The sequence below is a fragment of the Vitis riparia genome, chromosome 11 (assembly GCF_004353265.1).
Source record: "Vitis riparia cultivar Riparia Gloire de Montpellier isolate 1030 chromosome 11, EGFV_Vit.rip_1.0, whole genome shotgun sequence".
Taxonomy (NCBI): Eukaryota; Viridiplantae; Streptophyta; class Magnoliopsida; order Vitales; family Vitaceae; genus Vitis; species Vitis riparia.
Genome location: NC_048441.1, coordinates 10,060,356 through 10,075,725, shown reverse-complemented (window position 1 = coordinate 10,075,725; position 15,370 = coordinate 10,060,356). Strand labels below are relative to the sequence as shown.

The 15,370-nt window shown below is 36.8% G+C and overlaps 1 protein-coding gene across 1 annotated transcript; it reads left to right on the top strand.

The window, feature by feature from the left end:
- The first annotated feature begins 265 nt into the window (after positions 1–265).
- LOC117925569 lies at positions 266–13,839 on the top strand. Its single transcript, XM_034844617.1, has 5 exons — positions 266–458; positions 1,885–1,958; positions 2,059–2,162; positions 2,519–2,584; positions 13,195–13,839. Exons 1-5 carry the CDS (start codon positions 394–396, stop codon positions 13,453–13,455), a joined length of 570 nt encoding a protein of 189 aa, XP_034700508.1. The 5' UTR covers positions 266–393; the 3' UTR covers positions 13,456–13,839.
- The last annotated feature ends 1,531 nt before the right edge of the window (positions 13,840–15,370 follow it).

Sequence of the window (15,370 nt, the reverse complement as noted above, 5' to 3'; positions counted from 1 at the left end):
GACTCCTTTAATCTTATTGACCCCAAAACAATCAGTATTTTAAGTTTTAAGAACTCCATCCAAATATAATCAGAGAGGTAATATTATGATTGATACTGCATTAAAAAAGAAAAGAAAACACCGAATAGGTAACCATAAATATTTAGCATTAGAAATATTGTTAAACAGACCAAATGGATGGACAAGTGGTAGGCCCAGGCCCAGGCCCAGGCCCAGGCTTAGGCTCTAAGCCATCCATGAATAACGCCTCAAACCCCATGTCTTAAATTTCTGAACGAGAGAGAGAGTCCCACGTAAAATCCAGAGCAAAGTCAGTGAAATCAACGGTTATAGGCGGCAGTGGTGAGTGTGAGCAGTTAGTTGATTGTAGAGAATCTGAGAAAGAAGGCAACAATGGTGGTGGTCTCTGCTACTACTTTTAACAAAGAGATTGCTATCAGAAGAAGAATCTCCAGCATGTACTCTCCCCCTCTCCCTCCCCAAAACTTCCTTAAGATTTATTTGTCTTTTGTTTTGATTTTTCCATCTGATCAAATGAATTTCGAATTCAATCTGGAGATCTTTTTTTTTTTTTGTTTTTCTTTAATGCATTCAATATTTGTTTTTGGCATGCGGCTGCCACATAGTCATTAGGGCTGAATGTGATTTTGGCATTGGGTTAACATGTAATTCAGCTGAAAATCAAGGGTCAAGATTCATAAAATTTATCAATCCAATCAAATTGCATAGGGCATTGGTTACAGTTTCTTTAAGTGGTAACTCTGTTTGGTTGCTGCGAAAATACTATCAGGAGCAAAGAAATCAATATTTGTTTTGTTTTTTCTTTCTTCTCTTTTTAAGTTTTGGGTTTTAGGATGTTTATTTTTTGTAACAAAATTTCAGGGCTCTTTTTTACTTTGCTTTTCATACATTTTCTCAACAATCCAAAGGGGGAAACAGGAAAAAGAGTGATTTTATTGTTGCCTATTGCAAGTTTGTCATGGATGTTTGAATCTTGTGTTTATAAGAAATGTTGTATGAAAAGGAAAATTAGAGGATTTGTAAACTCCTGTAGGGTTCATATTGCCCATATATCGTAATGTCTTAATTTAAAGCACTTATTTATCTTGTTTGGTTTCAAATTCTTGAAGAAGAAACATTTGGCATTATTTTGCATTCAGCATTATGTGCAATAGCAATGGAAAGATGCAAATCTCAGATATGATTATTTTTGATATATCATTTCACAATGTTTTGCTTGTGCTTGTGGATGTGAATAGTATGGAGATATGCTCATCCACTTTAACCCATTTTTTCCCTTTCTTATAATCCTTTTTTTTTTCTTCCCATTTGTCTTGCGCCTTACTTTGTTGGTCATGTATAGGGATAGGGGATTGTTGAAACAAGCGGAACTGTTTGAAAATTTACCATATTATCTGCATCTTTTGAGTGTGCTGGATAACTTGTGGTATTCAAATGTGCCATATATGTGTAAAATATGCATATATGAATGTGTATATGTACATGCAGTGGCGAAGCCACCTTGAGCCCTGGTGATATTTGGTACTTGGTGAGGATTTGAACCTATTCACACCTTCTTTTAAAGGTTTGAGTGCTTACCATTGGGCTAGACTAAGGAAATGTGTATTTTTTTTGCCTCCTCTGAAATAAATATTAAAATCTTAGCCCCCTAAACCCGATTTTCTGGCTCCATCACTGTGTATATGTGTAGTGTACGTGAATATAGACAGCTAGACACATTATTAGGAAAGTCAATGTGTGTGGCTTGTGTGTATGTTCATGTATATATGGAGGTGTGTTTGTAAGTATGTATACATATATCTACATGTTTATTTTGACATTTATTTTGTTAACTAATAGTTTCATCATTTCACAATTATGAAGATTCAATAAAAGGGAAGATGATTTTCCTTCCTTGAGAGAATACAATGATTACTTGGAGGAAGTAGAGGACATGAGTAAGTATCTCAAATTTGTATATTTCTGAGAATTTTGTCAACTTTATTTTATCATTCCAATTGTAAGGGTGCAATATTGACAGAAGTGCTTTTGTTAAAGCTACAAATTTGATTGAAGGAATAGATGCCCCTGCTATTGAAGCAAAAATTGCAAAATATCAGGAAGAAAATGCTGAACAGATAATGATTAATCGAGCTCGAAAGGTACTTCAGAAAAAAAAAAATCTATGTTTCCCTCTGAAAAATCTACCAATTGTTTTCCTGAAAAGTGAGAACAGTATTTGTTTGCTTCTCAAGGTCACACTATAAAATTTTACAATATGAGTACCTCATGCTAGCATTAGTAAATTTTACAGAATTCACTAAGGTTTTTTCTGTCTTCCTTTTTGCTTGCCTGTTGGTGCTATTTGTATATACTTTGTGTAATTTCTTGTGCCTTTTTCAGGTGCATTTAATATATTCTCTTAATTTGCCTATTAAGAAAAAAAGCAATAGTGAATTTTGTGATGTGTCATACAGAAGTGACTGAGAGGTTTTAAATCTTGGCAATGTTCAAATAGGCTGAAGAATTAGCAGCAGCTATGGCAGCAAGCAAGGGACAACCTGTACAGACAGATACTGATGGGGTGAGATGATCTTATGGATTATCATTCCTTGAGTTACTGAATGTCTTCTTAATACCTTTTTTGGTGGCATTGCAAATACTTTCTTTTCTTGGATTCATTTATAATTTCAAATCAAGATTTGAGGTTGTTTAGAGTTAATCGATCAACTTCCAGGGCTGGGACATGGCTGTCCAAAATGTTAGAAATTTTTTGATTTTCAGCCTGCAAGCGCCAAATTGGTAGTGGAATTTGATGATCTTGACAAATTTCACGATTTCATGAGTGGAGACTTGTGACTATTTTCCTTGACTCTAAAGGTGGTGCACCATCTAATCCACCAGCCAACTGTGCTAAAATGGTCAATAAAAGTTTATATGTAATTTTAAAATTTGTATTCCTTCAAGAAAGCTCACAAAGTATACGAGGTTCTGGTATTTGGTACTAATCTTGGGCTCTGTCCAGCTGGAAATCAATATATGTTGATTTTATGGCTGGATTTTGTCTACAGATTGAATTTCCAAAGAGAAAAAAAAAAGGTACTTCAATTTGCACCAAACTTCTCTGAAGAAAATTTTGAGTGTTTTTTTTTTCTTATCAATTTTCTGCCTAATTAAAGATTGTGTAAACAGGGTATCGCCCCAAAGTTTCCTGTTTTGTTACCAAAGTTCTGAAAAAGGGATAATTTTTTTTTCCATTTAAATTCAACATCAATGTGATCCAGGTGCCAGATCTAGATCTAAACCTCATTGATTACTTGTGTGAGATATTAAAATTTTAAAACTGTGGGTGCTGACAATGCTGAACAAAAAAGGGGGCCAGGACTGAGGACAACAGAAAATAGGTGAGTGTACCTTAAGAATTGTGGAATCAAGACTTAGATTACATTATGTTAAGTTTCTTTGATATTTACAGAGTAAGTGCCTATACCTAGAGGTCCTAATTCTTTTATATTTTGGAACTATTTAAATACGTTTTTGATGGGCAAAGCTTAGCTGTTAGCATCTCTTTTCTAGTGTGTTCTCAGTTGTATAGCCAAATTACAGATTACAATTTTATACTGGGTGATGGTTTATTGCTTGTTTATGTATCTGACAACTTCTTTTGGGAAGTTTATCACCTTAACTTAGTTTTAGAGCATTAAGATGTTATTTTAGAAGTTCTTGGAGCTGTAACTTTCATTATTTAATTGCCATTCTTGGCCAGCCCACATAGTGGCTTTCATTATAACGAGTTTTTGTACTGTGCATATCAAAAGAACCTCTTTGAAAGTCTATGTACTTTCTAAAAACTCTGTCAAAGTTATCTGGGTTTTAAGCGAGACCATTGTGACTCCTCTAGATTTAACTGAGAGATTTTTTCAAAGTTCTAATTGATTTTCAGATTAAAGTGTTCTTCCTTCTGTTCATTTTCTGCTCATCCTCGATCCTGTGTTTATTGGTATCAGAGCCATTTACTAAGTTTATTTTCAAATTGAATTTGCCATTTATTTTAGAATATTTGTTTAAGTTGCAACTGCTTAGCGTTGGTCAGCCCTTGTATGCGTTGGTCAGCCCTTGTATGCGTTGGTAAGCCGTTTGTAGCCATGGTGGCGTTTAGGTGTTCCCACTAAGTTGCCAAGATTTAAACAAAGAAAACATAAATCAAAATGTCAAATTTGTTTGGAAATCTTTGTAGAAGTAGCTCAAATAGTAGTATAAACAGGATGGAAAATGATCTCAAAATGTTAGAAGAAAATACTTCAAGAACAATATATAAAAAATTGGGAAATGCCCAAACAAGAAATTAAAGATATCTATCAAATAGGAACTTTTAGATTCAAATCAACTTATAAGATCAAAGTGTCTGAAAACACACACTCTATGCATTTAGACATTAAGGGAATGAAATTGAGCTGTCTTGTATGAGTTTTTTTCACCTTTTAGGTTACATGTTCCAGTGGTTCATCATACTGTGTTGGTCCCACGTGGAATGGTGCTTTGGAAGCACTCTGTTGTTTTTCCTCTATTTTTTAGTGCTTTGATTCCATTGATTGTTTATTGCTTAAGTTCTGCTAGGAATTTGGACTAACATTTTTGTTCTAAACCCTTAAAATCCTAGCATCTGAAGAAATTTATGATAGTTTTTGGTTGCCTCATCATCCTTCATCAGTATGGTAGTACAGAAACTCTGGATAAGTTATGTGACATTGATGCTTTAAAATGTGTGAAGTATGTCCTGAGTGCTTCAAAATATAGGGATGAGTAAGGTACGCGTGTTGAACATGCCTACTTTGGACACCTCCATATAGGAATTTCCAATCAGTTGAAAGTGCAGTGAGTTTTTTCCTCTTATATTTTTTGGACAAGAACATTTTTATCACACAATTTCTTATATAGGATACGTTGTTTAGATTGGTATTTACATATGGTATTTTTATAATGTTGTTCTGTTAAATAAATATTAGGAGGGAGATAAGTGCACATGGTGGACAAACTATTTGTTCACTTCATCCTAGGGTGTAGAAGTTTTGAGAACATGAAAATAGACGAATCCAATGCAGACATTGATTCCTGCCATGAGTACCTGAGTTCACTTGATCTATAAGTTAAATCACAATAAAAACTATGCTACAAGGATGAAAAGTAGCCAAAAAGTTCATGGTGATAGAAATGTGATGGATTATGGTTTAACTGAATAAGTGGCTCTAGGAAGAAATGGAATTGATGCAGGCTTGGTCATATAATTGGGATAAGGTTTTTGTTGGCATGTGCAGTGAATATGGGGTCTAGAACAAAGTATGTTAAAAATTTTCTCAGTCCTGACTTATGAAGCTTTCCCTAGAGGTTGGTATGAATTTGGGAAATTTGGAATCAGAATATGATAAAATTTGGGAATTGACTAGATATTTGCATATGATGTTTACTGTGGTTTTCATAATGGGCAAGTTGGATAGTTTCTGGATGGATCAGGTTCTTGATCTAACTATTTTTCATTGACTTGTTGAATCAAAAAATTTGGAGGCTAAATTGAATTTGATTTGGTTGACTAGATGACTGAAGATCTGAAGTGTTTTGAGTTTCAAGATTAGTCAAGCCTTGGTTTCATCATGAATGGAGACATCTGTAGACTACAGCTAAAGGATTGGGGGCACTGGAAAAACACAAAGAAGACAGGAAAATTTTGTGAAATAATGAATGCCTTAGGCTAGATATTATTGTTATTACTGCCTTTTGCATTTTCAGCACTCCAGGTTGATTTTTATGCAAAATCTTGAGAGCTTTTTCCCAAAAGCACTCATTGCATAATTACCAAGGAACTGGCCGCATAAAGACATTAACACAAAGATAATAGGAAAGTTTTGTGAATGCCTTGGGCTAGAAGAAACTCTGACCTGCTTAAGGAGTCATTTTAGAAGTTACCATGTTGAGAACCTAGATTGAAAAAAAAAAGAGAAAAAAAAGAGAGATTCATATAGGCGTAACTTGTAATGGATGGGATGAAATTGTATACTGAAACTTTAATGAATAAAATGGTCTTCATACTCTTGACAAAGTAAACTTACATAGGGAATGAAAGTAGCCCTTACCATTGGTTCATGGTAAGAATTTTCATTGATTGAGATGGGAAATTGGCTGGATTTTTTTTAACCAATTGAGCGGATGCAACATTCTCCCCTTGAAATACCTCTTTAGGAGCCCTAGCTGATTGGATATAGACTAAATCATGCATGTTAAAGCCTGGAGGAGCTCCTACTATAAATCCAAGTGTTAGATCAAAGTGTGACTTAGCTATATATTACCATTATTTTTTCCTAAGCCTAATTCATATTTCTTTGTTGTATATTTTTTTGTTTGTATTTCTTTGTTCCTGGAGATGGATTCATATTTATTTGTTCATCTTTCTTTGTTTTTGGTTATGGAAAAAGCTAATCATCCATTTGTCATTAAAAAGCATATTTCATGTTTTTTTTGTTCGTATTTCTTTGTTCATGGAGATGGATTCATATATATTTGTTCATGTTTCTTTGTTTCTGGTTATGGAAAAAGCTAATCATCCAATTGTCATTTTGGGCATGATAATTATTATTAATAATAATATTATTATTATTTCATATTTCTTTATTATTATTATTATTATTATTGTTATTATTCTTTCATATATATATATATGTATATATATATTTTTTTTTTGGTGATGCAAAAAGCAAATCATGCTGCCAAATTACAGATCTGATCTGGATGATAAGCATCCACAGAGGGAGGAAATGCTATAGATGCCGAGTTGCCAAGGGTCAAGCTCAGAATACTGGTCTTTACATTCTTTTACCAATTCCAAATTCTATTTGGGAGGATTTCTCAAATGGATTTTGTCCAAGGACTTCCTTGCACTGAATGAGGAGTATACTAGGTTTTTGTTGTTGACATGTTTTAAAAAATGAGAGCATTCTTCTTTCTTTCATTGCTGGAAGTTGGAGTGTGGATTAACCTACTACTGGCTTGATGCTTGTTTTTCTGTTTCCATTTTTGGCATCCTTTTTTTCTGGCTTGCATGATTAAGTTTCCATTGATTTCTGGGGGAAGTGCTCATGAGAGGGGGAAAGTGTTGGCTTGCGATAGAGTCGGAGACGTTTGAAGTTTCATTAGAGGAAGTAAGAGGGAAGCTAAGAGGTACCATTGTGGAGAGGAGTAGAGGGTTCTCCTCCTGGATCAGATTAGGGGTGGCAAGTTTGAGAAAATTTCTGGAAGGTCTTGAAGAATGCTGCAAGGAGGAAAAGAAAGGAAGATTAGTTAAAGTATGGGAGGAAGAGGGTAGAAAGTTCAGATTGGAAAGATGTGAAAATGGGGCGGGGAGATACATCCTTTGTTCTATTGTTGACGTAGAGACTAAGAGATTTTGCTTAGTTTTCCCCGAAGGTAAGGGTTTACTACGAGGTTGGGCCTTTTTCGTTGAGAAACTTCGGGCTTTAAGGGTAGTTACTCAAGAGGAAGCAAAGATTGAAGAAGCACTACAAGTTGATTCAAAGCCGGAAGTGGTGACAGTAGAAGGTAAGGATGAAAGATGCCTTGGAAAGAAGGTGGAGAGTGAGAAAAAGACCTTTGTGGATGTTGCTAAGGAGTCGGTTGGAAGGTAAGGAGATGCATTATGGTTTCAGGTTGGAGGGAGAGGGTTGAGAAATAGGGAGGAAGGGCTGGGCCGGTGCCTTGTTGGAAGATGGGATGATGGGCCAGTGGTGGAGACGGAGCTGTTTTCAATTAGAAAATGGGGGGAGCGCAACTGGAATCTAAAAAAAGGTATGAAAGTGTTGAGCATGGGAGGACCTTTCATGTTGCTGGAGTTCGAAGATGAAGAGGAGGCAGAGAGAGTGATAAAGAGGGGGACGCGACGCTTTAAAGACAAAGTGCTGCATTTAGAGAGATGGAGCGAGGAGGCAGGATGCTTGAAGGTAGGAAGTCAAGCAAAAGAAGTTTGGGTAAGAGTGGTGGGACTCCCACTTCATTGTTGGAGTGAAGAGATGTTTAAGAGAATTGGAGATTGTTGTGGAGACTTTGTTGAGGTGGATGTAGAAATAAAGAATTGTTCTCAGTTCCAATGGGCTAGAATTTTGGTGAATAACAGGGGGAATTTTTTTCCGGGAACTTTGCATTTAGTGGTTGATGCTTATTGCTATGCATTACAACTGTGGTGGGAGAGGTTGCCATGGATCTCTGGAGTGGTGCCGATGAAAAAGTTGAAAGGGGGAGAAAGGGAAAAGGCTAGGGAAGAATGGGATGTGGGCTCACGCACGGGGAGTTGCAGTAGCAAAGGGAAGGAGAAATTGCGTGTAACAGAGGCTGATGGGGCAGATTCAATCAGAAAGGTTGGAGGGGAAGAAAAACGTGATGGCGACTGGATGAATGGTACAGTTGAAGATTTTTCAGCTTTTGGGAAGACGGCTGGAGGTAAAGCGAGTGGAGGGGTGGGCTTAAGTGAGGGGGATGCTACACAAGCCCATCTGGATTGGGCCTTAAAAGAAAGGGTAACTTTTTGTGGTGTTTTAGGATAAAAGGGTGTTGCAAATGGTGGAGATGGAGGTGGGTAAATTTACAGTTTCTTGCTGATTTAAGAACTGCGAGGATTGTTTCTGTTGGAGTTTTTCAGGAGTGTATGGGCCCACAGTGAAAGTGGAGAGAGAAGATTTTTTGAGTGAGCTGGGGGCAATTAGAGATTTATGGAATGAGCCATGGTGTGTAGCAGGAGACTTCAACATGATAAGATTTCCTTCTGAGCGGAGTAGAGAAGGCCGTATGTCCCCGACGATGAGGAGATTCTCAAAGGTGGTTGAGGAGTTAGAACTAAGGGATTTGCCTCTTCAAGGGGGGCTGTTCATGTGGTGTGGAGGTCTCAATAATAGGTTAAAGTCAAGAATTGATCGTTTCTTTATTTCTGAGGATTGGGAAGCTCATTTTCAGGGGGCCATTCAAGTTGTACTGGCTAGGCCGATTTCTGATCACTCTTCGATTCTTCTAGATGGGGGAGGAATGAGGAGAGGGCCCACGCCCTTTAGATTTGAGAATATGTGACTGAAGGAGGAGGGCTTTAAAGAGGTGCTGAGACAGTGGTGGGAGGGGATTCAAGTTAGTGGATCAGCCAGCTTCATTTTGACTGAAAAATTGAAGGCTTTAAAACCAATTTTGAGAAGTTGGAATAAAGAGGTTTTTGGGCAGATTGATTCCAAGAAGCAGAATGCATGGAATTTAATGGATTACTAGGATAAGGAAGAGGGGGTTCGATCTTTGTCATTGGAAAAAGAAGAGGCTAGGAAGGAGGCAAGGGAGTCATATAAGAAGTGGGCCTTTTTAGAAGAAGTGTCTTGGAGGCAGAAGTCTAGGGAAATTTGGTTGAAGGAGGGGGATAGAAACACTAGGTTTTTTCATTAGATGGCTAATGCTCACAAAAGAAAGAATCAACTAACCAGAGTAAAGGTGAATGGGAGGTGTTTAACTGAGGAAAGTGAAATCAAAGAGGAGGTGAGCAGAACTTTCCAAGGCTTGTTGGCAGATCCTAGTGACTAGAAACCTGGTATAGATGGTGTAAATTTTGAGAGGTTGGAAGAGGTGGATGTGGAGGGGCTGGAGAAGCCTTTCTAGCGTTGTTAGGTTGTTGCGGAGAGAAAGCGCCAGGACCTGACGGTTTCTCAATGGCTTTTTGGCAGTTTTCTTGGGATTTTGTGAAGGAGGAGGTTATGAATTTTTTCAGATAGTTCCTTGAGGCTGGGAGATTTGTTAGAAGTCTGAATGCAACCTTTTTAGTGTTGATTCCTAAGAAAGGAGGGGCTGAGGACTTGAAGGATTTTAGGCCAATAAGATTGATGGAAGGGCTATACAAATGGTTAGCTAAGGTGTTGGCTAACAGATTGAAAGGAGTGTTAGCCAAGGTGATCTCAATGTCTCCAAATGCTTTTGTGGAGGGGTGACAGATTATGGATGCAGTGCTGATCGCTAATGAGGCAATAGATTCCATTTTGAAAAGTAATAGAGGGGCAATTATTTGCAAATTAGACATTGAGAAAACCTATGATCACGTGGACTGGTCGTTTCTGTTAGCGGTGTTGGAGAAAATGGGATTTGGGGGAAGGTGGTGTAGTTGGATAAAGTGGTGTTTATCCACTGTTAGATTTTTAGTCTTGGTGAATGGAAACCCAACGGGTTTTTTCCAAAGCTCAAGGGGTTTAAGGCAAGGAGACCCTCTCTCGCCTTATTTATTCGTAATCGTGATGGAGGCTTTTAGTTGCTTGCTGAAAAGAGCAGTTGTTGGAGGTTTTTTGACGCCTTGTATGGTTCGGGGAAGAAGGGGTCCAGATCTCACATTTATTGTTTCCTGATGACACGTTGATTTTTTGTGAGGCTAAAGAGGATCAATTGACATATTTGTGCTAACTGTTAATGTGGTTTGAGGCTTTGTCAGGGTTAAAAGCGAATCTGGAAAAAAGTGAACTGATTTTAGTTGGTAGAGTTGAGAATGTGGAAGAGTTGGTTGATGAGTTTGGTTATAAAGTGGGAAATTTGCCCTCCACCTATCTAGGAATGCCTTTGGGTGCTCCTTTTAAATTTGTTGGTGCATGGGATGGAATAGAGGAAAGATTCCGAAAGAGATTGGCTATGTGGAAGCGGCAGTACATCTCAAAAGGGGGGAGGATTACCTTAATTTGAAGTATATTGTCTAATCTACCGATCTATTTTATGTCCATTTTCCAGATACCTAGGGCGGTTAGGATGAGATTGGAATAGATACAAAGGGATTTTCTGTGCGGTGGTGGGGCTCTTGAGCAAAAACCGCACTTAGTAAGGTGGCCGATTGTGTGTGAAGACAAAAGTAAAGGAGGTTTGGGGGTTAAGAGCCTTGGTTCTTTCAATAAGGCTCTCCTTGGAAAGTGGGCTTGGCGCTTTGCAAACGAAAAAAAGGCCCTTTGGAATCAAGTGATTAGAAGGAAATACAGGAAGGAAAGAGAAGGGTGGAGATCTTGTGAGGCTAGGGAGGCCTATGAAGTTGGGTTGTGGAAAGCTATAAATAAGGTGGGATAGCTAGTGACCCCTTTTTTTGGCTTTGAGGTGGGGGATGGTAAGAATGTGAGGTTTTGGAAAGATAAGTGGTGTGGAACCACCCCCTTATGCGAGGCTTTCCCTTAATTATTTGCTATAACAACGTTTAAAGAGGCTTGGGTAAATGAAGTTTGGACAGTTGAGGGGGAGAGGAGGGGAAGTTGGACTCCTAGTTTCAATAGACCTTTTAATGATTGGGAGATGGGAGAAGTGGGAAGATTACTTTGTTGCTTGGATGAGAAGATGGTTAGGATGGATGAGGATAGGGTGAGATGGGTGGAATCAAAGGATGGGGTTTTTTTCGGTAAAATCCTTGTATAGGGCCTTGCAACGGGTGTCTCTTGCTTCATTTCCTTCGAAGATTATTTGGATTTCTCATGCACAGCCCAAGATAAGCTTCTTTGCGTGGGAGGCTTTGTGGGGAAGAGTTTTAACCTTGGACCGCTTGCAAAAGAGGGGTTGGGCTTTGGCAAATAGGTGCTTTCTGTGCCAAAAGAGTGGGGAGTCGGTTAACCACCTCCTCCTTCATTGTGAAAGAACAAGGGAGGTGTGGACGTTGCTCCTCTTTTTTTTTGGAGTTTTTTGGGTCTTTCCACTTTCGGTAAAGGAAAGCCTTTTAGGTTGGAAAGGCTCTTTTGTGGGCAAGAAGAGGAAGGTGGCGTGGCAACTGGGACCATTATGCTTGTTTTGGGTTATTTGGAAGGCTAGGAATTCAATTGCTTTTGAGGACGGTGTGCTGTCCATTCAAAAGCTGAAAATTTCTTTTGTGTATTTACTTTGGTCGGAAACCAAATTGTGGATAAAAGATGGTTCTTCGACCTTAATAGATTTTATAGAATGGGTGTGTATGCGTTAAGGGAGAGGGTTTTTTTGTGCTTTCCTTGAGTTTTGGGTCCTTTTGTAAGGGGGCGAGTTGATCTATACTGTAACTCTGTGAGTCGCTTCTTTAGCGCCTCTTTGCTATACATATTGTGCTTATTGATAAAAAAAAAAAAAAAAAAAATGCAAATCATCCTGTCCAAGGGACTTGGATGCTATTATTATTATTTCCTAAGATATTTCATATTTCTTTTTTTTTTTTTGGTGATGCAAAATGCAAATCATCCCGTCCATGGGACTTGTATATATACGTGACCTAAGAACTTTTACGCACAGTTTAAATGCTTGATCTCTGTTTTCTGTTGTATTTATGATTTTCCTTCACCAATTAAAGCTCAATTTATATCATAGAAAGTATTAGGGACACAGAAAAATACATAGGAGGGGATCTCAAATTTTCTTATATGGCCTATTATGGGAAATGCAAAGAAAAATAAAATATTAATGATAAAAGGCTTCTATATTTCTAAATTCTCCATTCTTTCTTTCTAATAGAGGAACACAATTGGGCAGGCATTGTATAAAGAAATTATTGAACTTAAACCAATTTGTATTTTCCTCATTGCTTTTTCTCTTTGCTTTTTCTCCTTATTTTCCCTTTCTTCATACATTCCCTTTCTTCATACTTTCCCTCAAACTTTTCATGATCCAAACAGAACAAAAGGAAATTTATGTCCCATTTAGTGTTAGACAGCTGTGAGGGGAATATAGACAGGCATAGTTTCAGGGTATTGCTCTTTCAGGCTTTAGTTGCCTTCAAAGATCACATACTTTCAGGGGATTTTCTTTTGGTTTAGCAATGCTTGTTGAGCTGTATGCTGCCTAGCTATTGAGTGTATCAGGTCATATAGACTGCTTTGTTTTGGTTTGCTTCTTTCTCTTCAAGTAGATCTCATCCTTTGTTTCTCTTATTTCTTGATGAATTCATTTCAACTTATATCTCTCCTTTGAACTTCATTTATTCCTTTGACTACCAATGCATACCTAGTAAAAATATAACCCATACCATTGTGGTCCTTGGCCACATGTAGAATGATATTTGGAAATTTTAGACAATGATCTTTGCCATTATCACGAATTATCAATTAGCATGCTTTTTTAAATTGTGAAGATGGCATTCATGAGCCCGTTAATTCTTTGTTCATCATTATGAATAGTGCAGTAATAACGATTTGTGTTTGATTATTGAGATAGGCCACAAGCCAGAGCTCTCAAGCTGGGATTGGTGCTGGTGCACCAGGACACTATGCACCTACAGTTCCTGGAGGGCAGCCACGGCCAACCGGCATGGCCCCACAGCCGATTCCAGTTGGAGTTGGTCCTGAAGGGTATGCTGCTGATGATGAAGAAATGATGAAGCTACGAGCACAGAGAGGTGGGAAGGCAGGAGGGTGGAGTATAGAACTAAGCAAGAGAAGGGCAATTGAGGAAGCCTTTGGAAGCATTTGGATTTGATTTTGTAGACGAGTAACTTCCTACTTCTGCCTCTGCTGCTCAAAACTTGAGCATTTTCCATCCGAAGATGCTTTGGTCATGAGTGGAATGTGAAATATAGGTCATATTTGTATCAAAAGATAGGGTATTATGCACATTGATGCAGCATTTAGGTGACTTAATATGGATTTGTGAGGTTTTTTGGTTGTAGAGAAAAATGAATTTAAGGCTTCATCTGTTCAATGAAAGGTGTAACGTGAGAAGGAAATAAGTTGATTGATAGATCAGCTTTGCCATTTGAGAATGTAATATTTTTCAGCTGTATGGTAGGAGAACAGAACTTGGGTTATTACTGGCAAAATTCTTAAAAATTTCCTTAAGAAAGGGGGAAAACTATTTTCATTATCATCAAGGCTCATCTCCTTGGAGCCCATCTATAGCCTAGTTCAATTTGTGATTTGTCTCCGTTTATTAATATTTGATTTTTTTTAATGTGTATATATATATATTCTCTTTATCTTAGTAGAGAAAGTTGAGTTCTCCCTATTCTTTCCTCTAATCTTTGTTCATGAATATGAAAAGGAATTAAGAGATGAAAACAATCAACATTATTTTTCTTTTATATTCTCTTTCCCTTCCCTTTTTCTTCAGTGATGAAGAAATCTAAATCCTCACTTTACAATTGTGTAGGCCCAAAAATAATCTCTCCACTGTAAGCTATAAAAAAATGAGTTATGAGAGTTAAATAATTAGTCTAAAAAGAGTTGAAAAGTTTTATCCATGTAGCAAGGTCAAAAGATGGTAAGCAACGAATTCCATTTATGAAAGATTATAACGGTTTTAAGTATTATTAGTAAGTTAATTCTTAAACATAATATTCATATAAACTTGATCATGATTGAGTTTCATTTAAAAAAACTTAATCCAGTTCTTCTCAACAAAGAATGTTCACTTGGACTTAATTAAGTTTCACTTGGACTTAACTATGATTAAGTTTCATTTATGAAGAACTTAATTGTGGTTAAATCATAATATTCACTTGAAATTGATCACGATTGAGTTTCATTTATAAAGAACTAAACCAAAGTTGAGTTCTCAAAAAGAATATGCATCTATACTTAATTATGGTTAAGTATCATTTATGAAGAATTTAATTGAGATTAAGTTCTCAATTATAATATTCACCTAAACTTAACTATGATTAAGTTTTATTTACAAAGAACCTAACTAAGGTTAAGTTCTCAATCAAAATGTTTATTTGGATTTAACTAAATGTTAAGTTATAATTTGCAAAGAACTTAACTAAGGTTGAGTTCTCAATCAAAATATTCATTTGAACTTAAACTATAATTGATTAAGTTTCGTTCAATGATTTAAAAACCGGACTAGACCGAAATTGATCGGCAACCAAACCGGTTCGATCCATCCAAAAAACCGGTTGGAACTAGGCCGAATAGTTAATAAAAGTTTTGATGTCTTAAAAGAAGTGTATCACTCCATGAGGAGCCCTTCCAACCCATTTGTCATCAAGCCCAATAAGCTTTTAGTCTTGCAAGTTAATGATTTTTGCATGTCTTTTATACCCCATAATCCCTACATATTTTTGATCCATTTCGGATGTGGGATTAGTTAGTGAGAAGAAAGAAAAAACTTTTGGAAGCTGGAGAGCTTGAGCTTAGGACCTTTAGGTGTAAAGATTGAAACTTAACCATTAAGTTATGAAGCTTCTTCATTACATTATATTTGCAAATCAAAATATATAACAAAAATAATATATTTTTTTTCAAATTTTTATTGTATGAAACCCTTTCACATTCATTTTTATAATAATTATATAATGTAATTATCAAAATAATATAAATGAAGTAATATAATAATTTAAAAATAATAAAATCCAAAAGACATGCAAATAAAATTAAATATTATATATTTTTTC

What these genes read in the sequence shown, in the direction of transcription:
- LOC117925569 (XM_034844617.1), top strand. Translation starts at nt 394, where the DNA reads ATGGTGGTGGTCTCTGCTACTACTTTTAACAAAGAGATTGCTATCAGA. An exon ending in GGAGGAAGTAGAGGACATGA is followed by an intron (nt 1,959 to 2,058) that starts GTAAGTATCTCA and finishes CTTTTGTTAAAG; the next exon opens with CTACAAATTTGATTGAAGGA. An exon ending in TGATTAATCGAGCTCGAAAG is followed by an intron (nt 2,163 to 2,518) that starts GTACTTCAGAAA and finishes ATGTTCAAATAG; the next exon opens with GCTGAAGAATTAGCAGCAGC.